At 35.5% G+C, this 13,160-nt stretch overlaps 1 protein-coding gene across 2 annotated transcripts in view; it reads right to left on the bottom strand.

Annotated features, from left to right (window-relative positions):
* Positions 1 to 9,880, bottom strand: part of LOC106064776 (uncharacterized) — a 32,369-nt gene extending 22,489 nt beyond the window's left edge. Inside the window, exons 1-6 of one of the 2 annotated variants that reach the window (XM_056039915.1) lie at positions 9,745 to 9,880; positions 8,116 to 8,245; positions 6,656 to 7,085; positions 5,946 to 6,057; positions 1,574 to 1,800; positions 34 to 213 (exon numbers count right to left, since the gene is read on the bottom strand). In XM_056039915.1, the coding sequence (XP_055895890.1) occupies positions 34 to 213; positions 1,574 to 1,800; positions 5,946 to 6,057; positions 6,656 to 7,063 (927 nt within the window). In that variant the 5' untranslated portion in view covers positions 7,064 to 7,085; positions 8,116 to 8,245; positions 9,745 to 9,880. The remainder of the gene's footprint in view (positions 1 to 33; positions 214 to 1,573; positions 1,801 to 5,945; positions 6,058 to 6,655; positions 7,086 to 8,115; positions 8,246 to 9,744) is intronic. The other variant, XM_056039916.1, reaches the window with a different exon arrangement.
* Positions 9,881 to 13,160: the final 3,280 nt, after the last annotated feature.

Raw genomic sequence — 13,160 nt, 5'->3', positions numbered from 1 at the left:
ATAAATAAATTAAGACTTTTAAATGAAATTTACCATTAGTGCTCCAAAGAAATCACATTGTTCGATAGTTCTATGCGTTTTAATAAGCTGAGCTAGTTTCACGAACTGGCCCATGTATAGGTTCCGGTATTCTTTATGTCTTATTAATAAATGCTTTGTAAAATCATTCCCAGCTATAGTAGCTACTTCTATAAGCTCAACCTGACTCTGCAGCTAAAAAAAGAAAATAAAAATGTTTCAGTAGCTAAAGTTTAAAAAGTGTTGTCAAAGTTAGGCTTAGTCGGATAGTTGCAGCTATAAAAAGAAAAAAAAAACAAATCAAATTTACAGAAATTGAATTAAATTGTTTACTCTGAGAATTAAATTAATTGAGCTATAGTGAATAAACAGAATCTTTCTTCCGAAATATACGACTATCTATGCAAAGATGTTAATAAGGCTGCTCAGAATCTCTCCTGATTCACGTGGTTGTATTGTTTACATTAATAAAATACTCAGAAAGATAGAAAGGTTAAGGCACATTTCTTGTTCCATATGCTAGGACAAATGTGTACTAATACTCCTTCTTACCTGGCGCTTTTAGAGCATGGAATGGGCTGCCTAAGCTAGCCAGGAAAACCAGTGACTTGGCAGAATGTAGGTCATTGGTTAATATGCATGACTAAATTCATGACGCGTAGGACGTAATCATCTTCATTTTTTAAAGAAACGTCTGTATTCTATAAGATAATGACTTCATTGATGTCATTGTAATTTGAATATGAAAATAGTCTAAATCTAGACATCTTTAAGGAATCAAAAGTAACTTACCATAATTCAGTAGTTTATATGATTATTAAAGTAGATCTACTTGATCTAGTCTAAAACTAAATCTAGATCTACGTTTTATCATAAAAAGGTATAACCATAACCACGTCCAGTTCGGTTTGAAAAAGAAATTAGGTCGGCTTCGGTTCAATCAAGTTCGGGCTCAGTTTCGGTTCGATTTTTATAAATATAGTCATTAGTAAATCTAATTTATAAAGTTCACTGAAATTAATTAGTTAAAACAATTGAACTTCAAACTTAACAACAGTTATTATACAACATACAATGTACGCATCTTACTAGCCATTGCGATATCAGACATTAAAAGTCATGAATATATGCAAAGATGTGACGAAACGTCTAAATGTCTGTCACTCAATGCGTCACTTTGGTCTCAGCATTTAATTATTCCATTAACCCAATTAATTCTAAATGTTTTCCCACCTTAGTTCACGAGACTCTCATATACCACCCTAACACCCCTCCCAGTTTGTTTGTTTTTTATGTTAGACTTCTCCCCCCCCCCCCTCACAACATGCCAACTTCGACTTTCACAATTACACAAATAAATTTAACAAGAAATCGGTAAAATTAAACCTTATAATACCTTCAGGTAAAAAAAAAATAATTTTAACCTAAGGTCATCCTACCACATTTAAAACAGATGTCATGAGTAATTTTTGTAATTTATTAGTAATTTCCCTCTATGGGAAACAAATACAGACAAACATAAGGAAATGTTTTTTTTCTCTTTAAATAATAATACCTTCAAAAGTTTTGTAATGTCTGCAGAACATATCATCCCACAAACGACATTTTTCGGGACTTTAGCCTCAAAAGAACTGAGATCCTGGCAGAGTTGACCATTCAAATCAAAGAAGTCAAGTGGCAAAAGGTTACCTCCAGGAAAGATGAGAAAATCTGTGTCACCGCTAATGATGAATGCCTGTTCATTACCTTTAGCGCTTTTCCCGATTAACACATCAGCTTCCCCTAAGGAAACAAAAGAAAAAAAAAAGCTGACACATGTAAGTTATGTATGTTTGAAAAAAACAAACTCAGAATCGGCCTGCTACATGCTGGCATATGAGTAAGCAATGCTTCTAAAATAGTCAAATTTCGACAATTTTAAAAAGACAAAAACTACAATAATTATCGGAACATTGCGGCTACTTCTCAAAAAGTTTCTATTCTATGTTATCAATAAAACTCTATGTACGTTATTCTACTTGTATCCTGTCTGAATACGACCGATTTATTTTCTACTCATCAAGTCATAGTGAAAATGTAATACTTTTAAATATTAGGAAAAACGTTTAATTAAATGTTGTTTCATATTAAATCTAACTTATAACATCACAATCTGTGGTAGTTGCCTTCTATGGGTTATTTACTTTAGTTTGTTGTTAGTATGGCAGGGAAACTCGAAAGCGAATGTCATTGATCACATAGTTTAGTGCTTACCAAACACTAATGTTGCACCAGACCTTATTAGGTGTCTCTCAAGAAGAAAATGAAGTAATTAACTAGTAGACCAACACGTGAATTTCCTCTTCCTCATTCTGATTATTATTTTGAAGCGTGCAGATGACTAGGCCAATATACGAGATAAACAGTGCAGTGGTTTTAGAATCATGGCGTTCTCCAAATAGTTTTCTTTCTATATGGTTGTTTTGAGCCAGTGTCTTGTTAAGAACTCTTGGTATAGAATGCAGTTTTAGAGGAAATGGTCAGCATTCTCTGGTGACACTCCACATGAGCAGATTTCACTAGTTGGAATTTTAAGCTCTCGGGACATATGTTGTCACAGTGTCCGGTTCTGAGGCGAAAGATTAGACCTTAATAATTTCATTCTAGTTTTATATGTGTTGGAATCCATTGATTGACAGTTTGTTTCTTTGTTGTTGTCTTTTTGTTTGTTTTTTTTTTGCTTTTGTTGTTGAGCTTGATAAGTGATGTCCTGAGTCATTTCACTTAGGATGATGCATAGTTGATCAAGTTTTGGAGAATTATTTTCGTATCGGTTAGGAAGACTGTGCGCGGTACTTAGATAATTGATTAGCATGGTAGCTGCTAGTTCTAGTGCTTCCCTTTCTAATCTGTGGGCTGTCAGAGAGCTCTCCGGTTGCAATGGATTTTTCTAGTTTTTCTCCATCGGTGGGTATTCCAGCTCCTCCATTTGCGCTGGTTTTAAGGGATAACCATTCGCGTAAACTCTGATCCACTGATTGTTAGGGTAATGAGTTTACCAAAAACAGTTCCCTATATCCTTAAGTTCTATTGGGATATTTTTTCAATACGGTCTTCTATACTATGAAGAAGGTTGACATCACACCAGATATTAAAATTCAGTTGACCAATATATTACCAGATAATAAAAAGTTATAGTCTTCTAGGACACAATACTTTCAACGCCATCTATGCATAATTTTATATTACTTGTGAAAAAATAACGATGCAGAATTAAGTTACTTAATTGTGTTAACAAACAGGATATGATCCAACTAAATTTATTAGCAAAGTGTTTAGGTCAGTAAAAAGTTTGGGAAACACTGATCTAGTTTATGAGGGCCGGGCGTTCAGACATGAAACTTCAAAAAGAACCTCTTATTCCTAGTTTCTGGTAGAAATCCTTTTTTTTTTGGGGGGGGGGGGATTTAAGGGTCTCAAGGACCTTAGGCTTTAAAATTTAGAGCCTAGTACAGCTCGCTACTAATAAAATACACAATTCATTGCCTATTTAAACTTGGCTTTAAAAATGTGTACTCCATAATGAGAACTGCCTGATCTGGAAACCTCTGCGCACTTCATCTCAGATAGAGGATCACTAATATGAATCCTCCAACATAAAATAATGAGAACACAGAAGAAACAAAATGCAACGTCCATTCCTATGTTAATTAAACATTAGTATTTCAATGTTAGTAGCTGGTACACCAGAAAATACGCACACAAATAAATAGAAATATTACTACTTCTCAGTGTTTAGAGGCAGACAAAGTTTTATGAAGAACTGAAAGATAGAGTAAAGTGCGAACCTCGATCAGCCCCGTTTCGTGTAGAGGTTCAAACGGTTAACTTTTTATTGCTAAAACTTTTTTATTGGAATGTTTACCAAATTACTACTATATTGTTACTGCGCCTGTATCTATTTTCTTCACTTCCGACTAATACTATTTCCTTTTCCTTGTAAAGGCTAAGTTCATGATGAGGTCAAACTCAAGAGATGTGAAAACTATGCTTTAGCTTTATTCTTTCCATGTACATGAATTAAATACCTGGACGTAATCGGCGTTTTTTTCGCTAACGAAACGCTGTGGAGGGTTGGCATCACGCACTCCCGCACCCTCTGAATTATTTTTTTTAACTTTTGGTATTGAAGGAAATCGGTCATGGGCTTATGGCTATTTTTAAGTCTGATGGATAATCACATCAAAAAAACTATTTGAAGTAGTGGAGCGTGGGAAAGGTGCAGTAGATGCTTTTCTTGCGCTGGAGTGAAAAGAAAATGAGTTCATAGTGAAAATTAAAGTTTAAAACATGTTTTAGATATATTTTCTTTGATCTTCTAGAGCCTCCCATCAGCCCGATCGAGCTTACTAACTAGGGGAGAAATCCTATCGAGGAAGTACACTTGGCGATACTTACCCTACACCTCTTTGACCTCATGTTTAATTTTAACTAAGCCTAGTGATACATTAAATAAGATCTATTTTTATAGACAAAAGTACGAGGAATTCAGAGATACAATTTTTTTTTTCATAAGTCAGACCGTTACAGTGCTATAAAAATCAAAACTTGAAAATAAATGGCTGCCAGCGAGCTTAGTGCGATCGAACTTCGCAGTCTATCTATAGAATCTAATTAGACTACCTATATCAGTGACATAAACATCGGTGCTGCCTAAATAATGATTGTAAATTTTTATTTACATGTTTTCGATGTTCCTTTAGAGTTGAAGTAATCTACTTCCTAGTCCAAACGTCCAACAAGACGACGGGGAAGGTCAGCGGGTGGGTACGAACCCGGGACCATTGAGACGAGCGAAAGACAGTCCAGCACGTATGCCGTTTCCAACGTTCTGCGTCTCAAATAAGCTCTCACATCCAGAAGCTTTCTAAACTTTACTTATTACTCAGAAATTGGGTCCAGCGGAACAGTAATCACGAAACAGTGGCGTAGCTAACAATGTGCGGGTGGTGCGGGCCGCTCGGGCATCAAGTGGTGGGGGGGATCAAACTGAGGGCAATTTTTCCTCCGTAAAATTATACATTGTAATTACATACATAAAATCAAACATATTTATTTGTTTTGGAAATTTTTCAAGTCCTATATTCATTCTAAAATTTAAATTAAATGTAAGCTGTAGACCGCAAAAAAACCAACATTGTTCATGAGCTAATAACCCCATAAGAACAACGTCATGATAAATAAGAATTTTAGTCGCCTTTATTGAATCCTCAGACAGAAATTAATCTCGGTTGTTTTTTCCTGCGACAAAGACAAAAACGAATTTTGTCTCGCGGCTTCAGGTAATTGTCGCAGATCCTTTAGAAGTCTCAGAACTTTCAAAAAAAGAATCTATTGAGCTTTGCAGTTTTATTTTTTAAAATATTTCTATCCACGAATACAGACATCTTGATTGCCATTTTTCTTTTTAATGTTTTTTTGTGTGTAAGTGGGGCTACACGCAAGCGATGTTTTTCCAAACTAACTTTGAAGAAGAAATATTTAGAGTCAACGATGATAAATTTACGACTCACTAATAAGTCAATTTCGTCTATTGAACAATTAGTGGGAAAAACTGAGTTCGATAAAATTATCGATAGTTTAACGACAAGAAAACATGTGAGATATTCTTGTATTATCTTTTTTTTTTTTTTTGTGTAAAATCAATTCTTTGCGAAAGAGCAATGCTTAAACGATGAATAGACTTCATTTCGAAATTCCAAACTTTTCGCTGTTTTAAAACATTGGGGGGGGGGGGGCGGCATCACGAGAAACTGCTGCACAGGGCATCAGATATCTTAGCTACGCAACTGCCACCTAGTATTGAATATCAGTACTAGTAATAAAACATCAGTATCTAAACTATTTCACAAAAAAACGTTGTAAAAAATAGTTTTTAAAACTCTCACCTGACTCATTAAACACCATTTGACATTTTAATTCTTGCAAAGTATGAATGTTTTGAATTTCTTGAAGACAAGGTCTAGCTAATAAGTCCAACTTCACTTCAGTGATAGGGATCTAGAAAAAAAATAATGCTTAAAATGCACCTAGAATAAATAAGTTCTTTTCACTATTGAATCAGCAGAGGTGGTTAATTGTTACCAAAAATTATTTAGTACTTTCAATCAAATATATACCTTTAGTGCCGACATACTAATTATTAAATAAAAAATATTTACTTCAATTAAGCATTCATTCTTTTCATTGCTATTATTTTTGTTGTGAAACTTTATTTATATCATGTCTTTTTTTTGTGTTTATTTGTACACATTTAATTTTCAGAAGCCCCCGAGAGGGACATAGCCGCTATTAGTTTAGTGTGGTATGTCTTCCGTCTATCTATCCGTGCGTCCGGTTTGAATCCTGATGAATACTAGGATTTTTTATTTCAGGATGCTTGGCGCCTCTGAATGCACCCAGCCATAATGGGTACCTGACATTAGTTGGGGATAAGTAAAGGCGGTTGGTCGTTGTGCTGGCCACATGACACCCTCGTTAACCATGGGCAACAGATGACATTTACATAATCAGCCCTATAGATCGCAATGTTAGAAAAGAAAACTTTTTTAATAATTCGATTTACTATTTCAAATTTCTGGATACATTAAGTACTCACCTTTCCATTGAGAAACTGGAAAACCTTGTTCATGTTACCCAAGTAACTGAAGTACCTACGTCTCCACAATGGAAGTTTCGGCTCAACCTGTTCTGCACCACTACCCCGTGCAGCATCCAAATAGAACACAGGCTCTACATTCACATTTCTGAATTCTTCTATAAAACACCTTAGTGCCTTGTCCATTAACTTATATTCTCCTGCAGCAAACATTAGTTGTGAGTTGTCAGTAATTTGTGAAAGGCTTCGAGTTACCTTGTCTTTAAGATAAAACTGAAAGTTATAAAAATCTATCATGACGTTCATCTTGCTCTCGTGGCAGGTCTTAGCTCGTTCCACAAGGTCGACGTTAGTTACTACTTCCTGTTTATGGTCTTTTATAAACTTCCAAAGCAGGTTTATGCCCATTTTAACGTAAAAACCATGCAGCCTAATTTAAAAAAGTAAAGAATAAAAGAAAAAGTAATAGTTAAGTAAAATAGTATTACGGGTTCATAGAATGAATATTACCACCCGCACATGGTTAGCTACTCTTCTGAACTAAGATGCTACAAAAATATCCTAGGTGTCAATTACAAAGACCACATTACGAATGAAGAGAGTAGAAACATGATTAATATGGCATTTGGACCCCACGATGACCTGCTAACCACTGTAAAAAAATGTAAACTCAAACAATATGGTCACATCATAAGGTCCTCAGGGCTAGCAAAGCCCTTCCTTCAGGCAACAGTACCAGGAAGAAGAAGACGGGGAAGACAGAGGAGGCGATTGGAAGACAACACGAAAGAGCGTACGGGTCTGTCATTGAATGAAATTCGCTATAAACCAAAGGGCAGAGAGGAAAGACGGTTGACAGTTAGTGTGTGTTGCCACAACAGTTCAACAAACTAAGGGAACGGTGATGGAAGGAGGTAAAGGTGAATATATATTAATTTGTTACCAAGATTACAGTGTTCTATAGTTTATCATTCTTTGTATTAATTGGAATGCTTTATTGCTGCAAAGCGTCTTTCCGGTAAGCTTTCCAATGAGCTTTGCACAACCAAGCTCCTCTATTAACAGTCCAGCGAATGATTTCTAATAATGTGAAGAATGCTTATGCAGGTCTATTTCTCTATTTCTCCCATTAAATGTCTAAGTTCCTCCTCTTTCAGTCCATGCGATCTATAGGGCAGATAATGTAAAGGTCATCTGTTTCTGTGGCACACGGCTAATGAGGGTGTCATGTGGCCAGCACAACGACCAACCGCCTTTACTTTTCCCCCAACTAATGTCAGGTACCCATTAGAGTTGGGTGGACTTAAAGATCATGTACTTGAAAATTCCAGTACTCACCAGGATTCGTACCCGGAAGCCAAGCGCTTTACCGCTCACCCACCGCGTCTCAAAAGATATTCCATACTTTAAATGTATCCTTACTACTATAAGCAGAGCGTACATCAACTTAACATGTTTACCTTTGAAATACTAAATACTTAAGATGTATCGAGAACTGTTGCCTTTAGTATATTTGATTCTCTCAAACTTAAAAGTAGGACGCCAAAGATAACAAAATTGTAGCTCGATTTCCCTTATTCACTTTGCGGGCTGTGGGAGCAATAGTAAAAGAGTCGGCCTCAGAGAGGTTTGCAATTAAAAAAATGAAATAAAAAGCTAGTTGGAATGAATTGGGCTGCAAAAACCTGCTGCGCCGAAAGAGTTCTACATTGGCTTAGAGATATCGCAAATGATTTAAAGTACTCTTTGTTCAGGTCTACAGATCGCAATAGTTTCTAGCCTGCTTAGATGCTTTTTAGAATCAAACCATATGATAGATTTGTACGTTTAGTCACCTTTAGTGCAATCCCGATAGCTGCCGAAGAGAAGTCATGGCCAATGTGCCCTACTCATAGCGAGCCGTAAAATGTCCTCTCCACAATAGCCTTTTGAATCAATCGTATTTCTAACGTGTATCGCAAAATGAAATGAAAAATTTTCTACTTTGAGGATGAAAAAATTTTGCATTAATGTAATGATTTTATTTTAACAAGTTGTTAATATTTTTATAATCCCGTCATGCGCACCGCCATCCAAGATAGTGCAGAAGATGCGCACTATTAGTGACTAGACTAGGAAGGATGTTGACATTAGAGAGAAGGAAGAGTACGATTTGCGCCCATGTCTAGAGGTGATATAAAGATGCTGTGCTCAAGGCAGATGTCCTATATATGTTGTGATGTCGCCATGTAAATAAATATCTACATCTCGTTGAGTTGCCTCCCTTAAGTTATTACACTATTATTGTTTTATTTGATTAATACTCATATGTCAAATAACTCCAATGCTAATACAATTGATCTTTTTTAATATAAAAAAACAAAAAAAAAAAAAAACGGCCGTAACATTTTTTTTACTTTCGCTGCCTTCTTTTTTTTTCCATTTAGTTGTCACCCTTTGCGCCCACCTAGTGACGCCGCTGCAACTAAGTATAATTTTAAAAAAAAATTGTGTGCTTATTTACACAAAATAAAATTGTAATCCCAGTAGGCCTATTTGACGGCATTCAATTTCCAGTCATCAAATTGTTGTATGCCTAGTGTTTGAGGTCGTCATCCTTTGTAAGGCTTTGACCTCCTCACTTGATCCTCACTTTCTATCCTCGTTTTGTCCTTTTTGTCCTCGTTGTTTATTTGCCAAACTTCGCATAGAGATGTCAGGTACATAAGAGGGCGTGTCAATAAAATAGAGGTGTACCTAATTAACGCTATAATAACGGCTCTTGCGAAAGCTTGCCTTTACTGATTCCCAGAATCAAAATGCTTCTAAAAGAGCTGGACTTCTAATTGGACAGGTTGCGTAATAAGTATTTACATTTCATACCACGTGAAAGAGAATTGAAATCCGCCACCGGCTTTTTTCCACTTATTGTGGAAAAATATATAGGTCACAGCTAGACCTGCTTTCTCACTTTAATAAGTGCAATACTTCTTTGTCTTCAGACCTTATGATCTTAGACCTAGATATGAGTAAATAGATATCATTTGAAATATTGTTTCTGATATAGATTATATTATATTATATAAATTATATTAGACTATAAAGCCTACAGATACTTAGATTAGATCCAGATATGTTTATTGTTGTTTTGTGTGGACTTTGTTTAGTCTAGGTACAAAACACAATTAAAATGATTTTATTTAAATAAATGCAGCAAACAAACCAGCCTGTAGAATCACAAAGTAGAAATCACATAATAATTATATTGAACGGAAGCACTATTAAAAACCAAAACAATTTACAATTTCTTACTTTAAAAAATATAGAAAAAAAAAAACCTATAATAATCTAGCACTATTTATTTTAAATGTATGTATGAGATGAATGTCTGGATATTAGCTCCTCCTCTTCTTACAGCTGATGTATCCAAAAAAAAAAAAGGCAAGTGCCGATACAGTTTGGGATCAGCGGAATTCTTGTTTTACACGAATTTGTTTAAATAATTGTATTTTGTTTATGAGTATAATAAAATTCAAACTTCTCTTAATTACTGTACAATGCGACACATCAACAGTAGTAAGATCTGACCGATAACTTATAATTCTAATAATAATAATGGCAATGACTTCGATTCTGAAGCTGAGTGCTGTTGTTCATATGACTACGTAAATCCAGATGTGACCTACATATTTTTCCGTTTCTCATGTAGACAAAGCCGTTGTCCGCTGGTGGTCTATTTAAGTTTTCTTTCTAGTCCATCATACTAGCATTATTTAACGGAAATGCCCGTTAATTTTGTTTCCAGGCTGTTGATGTGTTTTTTATATAGGTTGCACCACTCGGTGTTTGGGAGTAACATCCCTGGTAACTGTTGTTGTCAACCAAGATGGCGTTAGATTAAACAGCTGATTTCATGTCTTATAATTTATATCTTTGTTATTATTTGTTCGTGATAATTAACACAGGCTTTTTTTTAATTTTTCCATGAAAAAGTCCCTTTTTTCTTTTTTCTAATAAAAGCAACAATATTTGAAAGGCTATCACATTAACGACCTTTCATTCATTCCGTTAACTATTACGTTTGAAGAAATCTACGGGTTTGTCTTTTAGTTCATAATGTTGTTTTTCTATATGGTAAGACCATTCGTACAATCAATGTAACATAGACTTAAGCCTGTCATAACCTAGATTAATCTAACCTAACCTAATCTAGCCTAGCCTAATCTTTTTTAAATTTAGTACTGAAGAGATGACATTGCCAACAACACATAAGACACTAACATAAGTTTACGGTTTACACAATAGTTCACGTTAAAATTGTTCATAAAACTGTCCAAACTTGACGATCACTGGGTTGTTCATTGTCCTGTGTTGTAGACGAAGCTATCTGGGATTCTTTCGGATGGATCTGTCATAATTTTTAAGGAAGCCCAAAGGTTCCAAGCTAGCCTTATCGTTCCTAGTCAAGCCTTATATAACATAGACCTATCTAGCCTAACCGAGCCTTATATAACCTAGCCCTTTCTAACCTAGTTAAGCTTTATATAACGGAGCCCTATCTAGCCTAACCGAGCCTTATATAACCTAGCCCTTTCTAGCCTAATTAAGCCTTATATAACCTAGCCCTATCTAGCCTAGCCAAGCCTTATATAACCTAGCTATATCTAGCCTAGCCTAATCTAGCCTAATCTAACATAATTTCTGGTCCGCGTCTTATCCTGTATTATTTGACACTGTTGCACCGTCTTGTTCGTATTGTGCACTATGTCCTAACTGTATGTACATGCACCACCACCCCAGTAGATGTAGTGCATGAATCCTCTAGTGTGTTAGTCATTGCAATTCTTTTTTTGCTACTCTGTGCAGCGCATGGTAAAATCATTGGCAATGTTTTCCTTGGGAGTCTGTTTGTCCGCATGCAAAGTTTAATGTTAACCCACCCACCTAGTGAGAACAGGTTTCCACTCAATAAAACAGCTTAAGTGCGTACCTCTAAGAAAACAGTCCTTTATCTTTGAACTTTAAAACGCAAATATAAAAAGTGTGCTAAATTTATGCACTAATTTGAATTTCCGGTCCGTAGAAATGTTTTAAACAAGCTGCCAAAACTAAAAAAATAAAATGGTGCATAACTTCAACTTGATTATTGTTTCCGAAAACAGGAATCTTGTTTGGGCTAGCTGGCTCAAAGCTCTACATAATAATAACGTGTTTGATCATAATCACTTAGAATTGACATTTAGGAAAATTATTGATTTTAGGGTAGAGAATTATCTAGTTTGATTTATACTTGTACAATACTCAGGTAGTATTCTAGAAATGGGGTGTTGGGGGTCAGGGATATTTGATATTGTTGATTGTTCTTGTTCATTGTATCATTTTTCTGTCTCTGGTGGTTTCAATGGTTTGGTAGTATGTCTATGATATCAAATAGTATTTCTATTACTATTATTATATTTTTAGATTAATCACTTTTCAATTGTTTATTATTTAATACTTGTGAATTATGAGAACTTACAAATAAAAATCTATATAAAAAAGCCCACACAAGAGGCAATAGGGCCCATAAAAGAGGCACATAAAGCCCAAAAAAGAGGCAAAGAAAAGAGGCCTAAGGCCCAAGGATTCCTATGATGATAAAGCTAAAATTCAATAGCGCAAATTCTGAGGTTTCCTATTGAAAAAAAAAATAAAATAAAAAAAATAAACAAGAAAGCTATAGCTGTTTCGCTCTATTCGCTTATTTATTATTAAAATAATGTTGTTATATACTTCCTCCATCGAGGTTCTTCGGATTCGCTGTTGGTTAAGTTACAGCAATATCTTGCTAATAATGGGTTTTGTTACTCGATATCAGCTGACCGGTTATTCTCTTTAATTCCAGTTCATGAGAGCCCTCAAACTGACTTTTTTTCAGAGGTTTACCTGCTGCTCAATGCTTACCTTTAAGGAAGCGGTGGTATCGTGCTCCTGAAAACCTACAAGGACCTGTTGTTTACGATTATTAATTATTGTGGCAAGATGTCTTTAAGTATTAAGGATCTAATCAAGAATTATTTAAAATATTTACGGGATTCTTTTTTTCTACTATAATAAGGCTTGTTTTCGAGCCCGAAGATTAATGAGGAATACAGTATTCCCGTCGCTACGCAGCCCCACCTTCGACCTACATATTTTGCCAAATCCAGCGCAGACATAGCCATTTTCCGCCGGTGGTACTTTTATCGATGCTGTTGCTGCTATTTATTTTATGGTTTCGTTATATAAAGTTGAGTATTGACTCGATCCTGCGCTTAGTATTGTTTAAGTAATATTTGGATCGCGCAGGCCAATACGACTGTTTTCACTAAAGACAGTCCACAGTGTCACCGAAGTTTGAGACGGCTTTGAAGACAAAATAGCGGTAGGTTTCAACTCAGAGTTTCGGGGTTTGAACACGTTATGTTAATAAATGGAGTCGCGGTGGTTGAGAGGTAAAGCGCTTCGCTTCCGAACCGAAGGATCCAGGGTCCGAATCCCAATGAAG

This window comes from Biomphalaria glabrata, chromosome 9 (assembly GCF_947242115.1).
Source record: "Biomphalaria glabrata chromosome 9, xgBioGlab47.1, whole genome shotgun sequence".
In the NCBI taxonomy this organism is placed as follows: Eukaryota; Metazoa; Mollusca; class Gastropoda; family Planorbidae; genus Biomphalaria; species Biomphalaria glabrata.
Note: the sequence above shows the minus strand (reverse complement) of the source record. Positions and strands in the feature narration are given on the sequence as shown.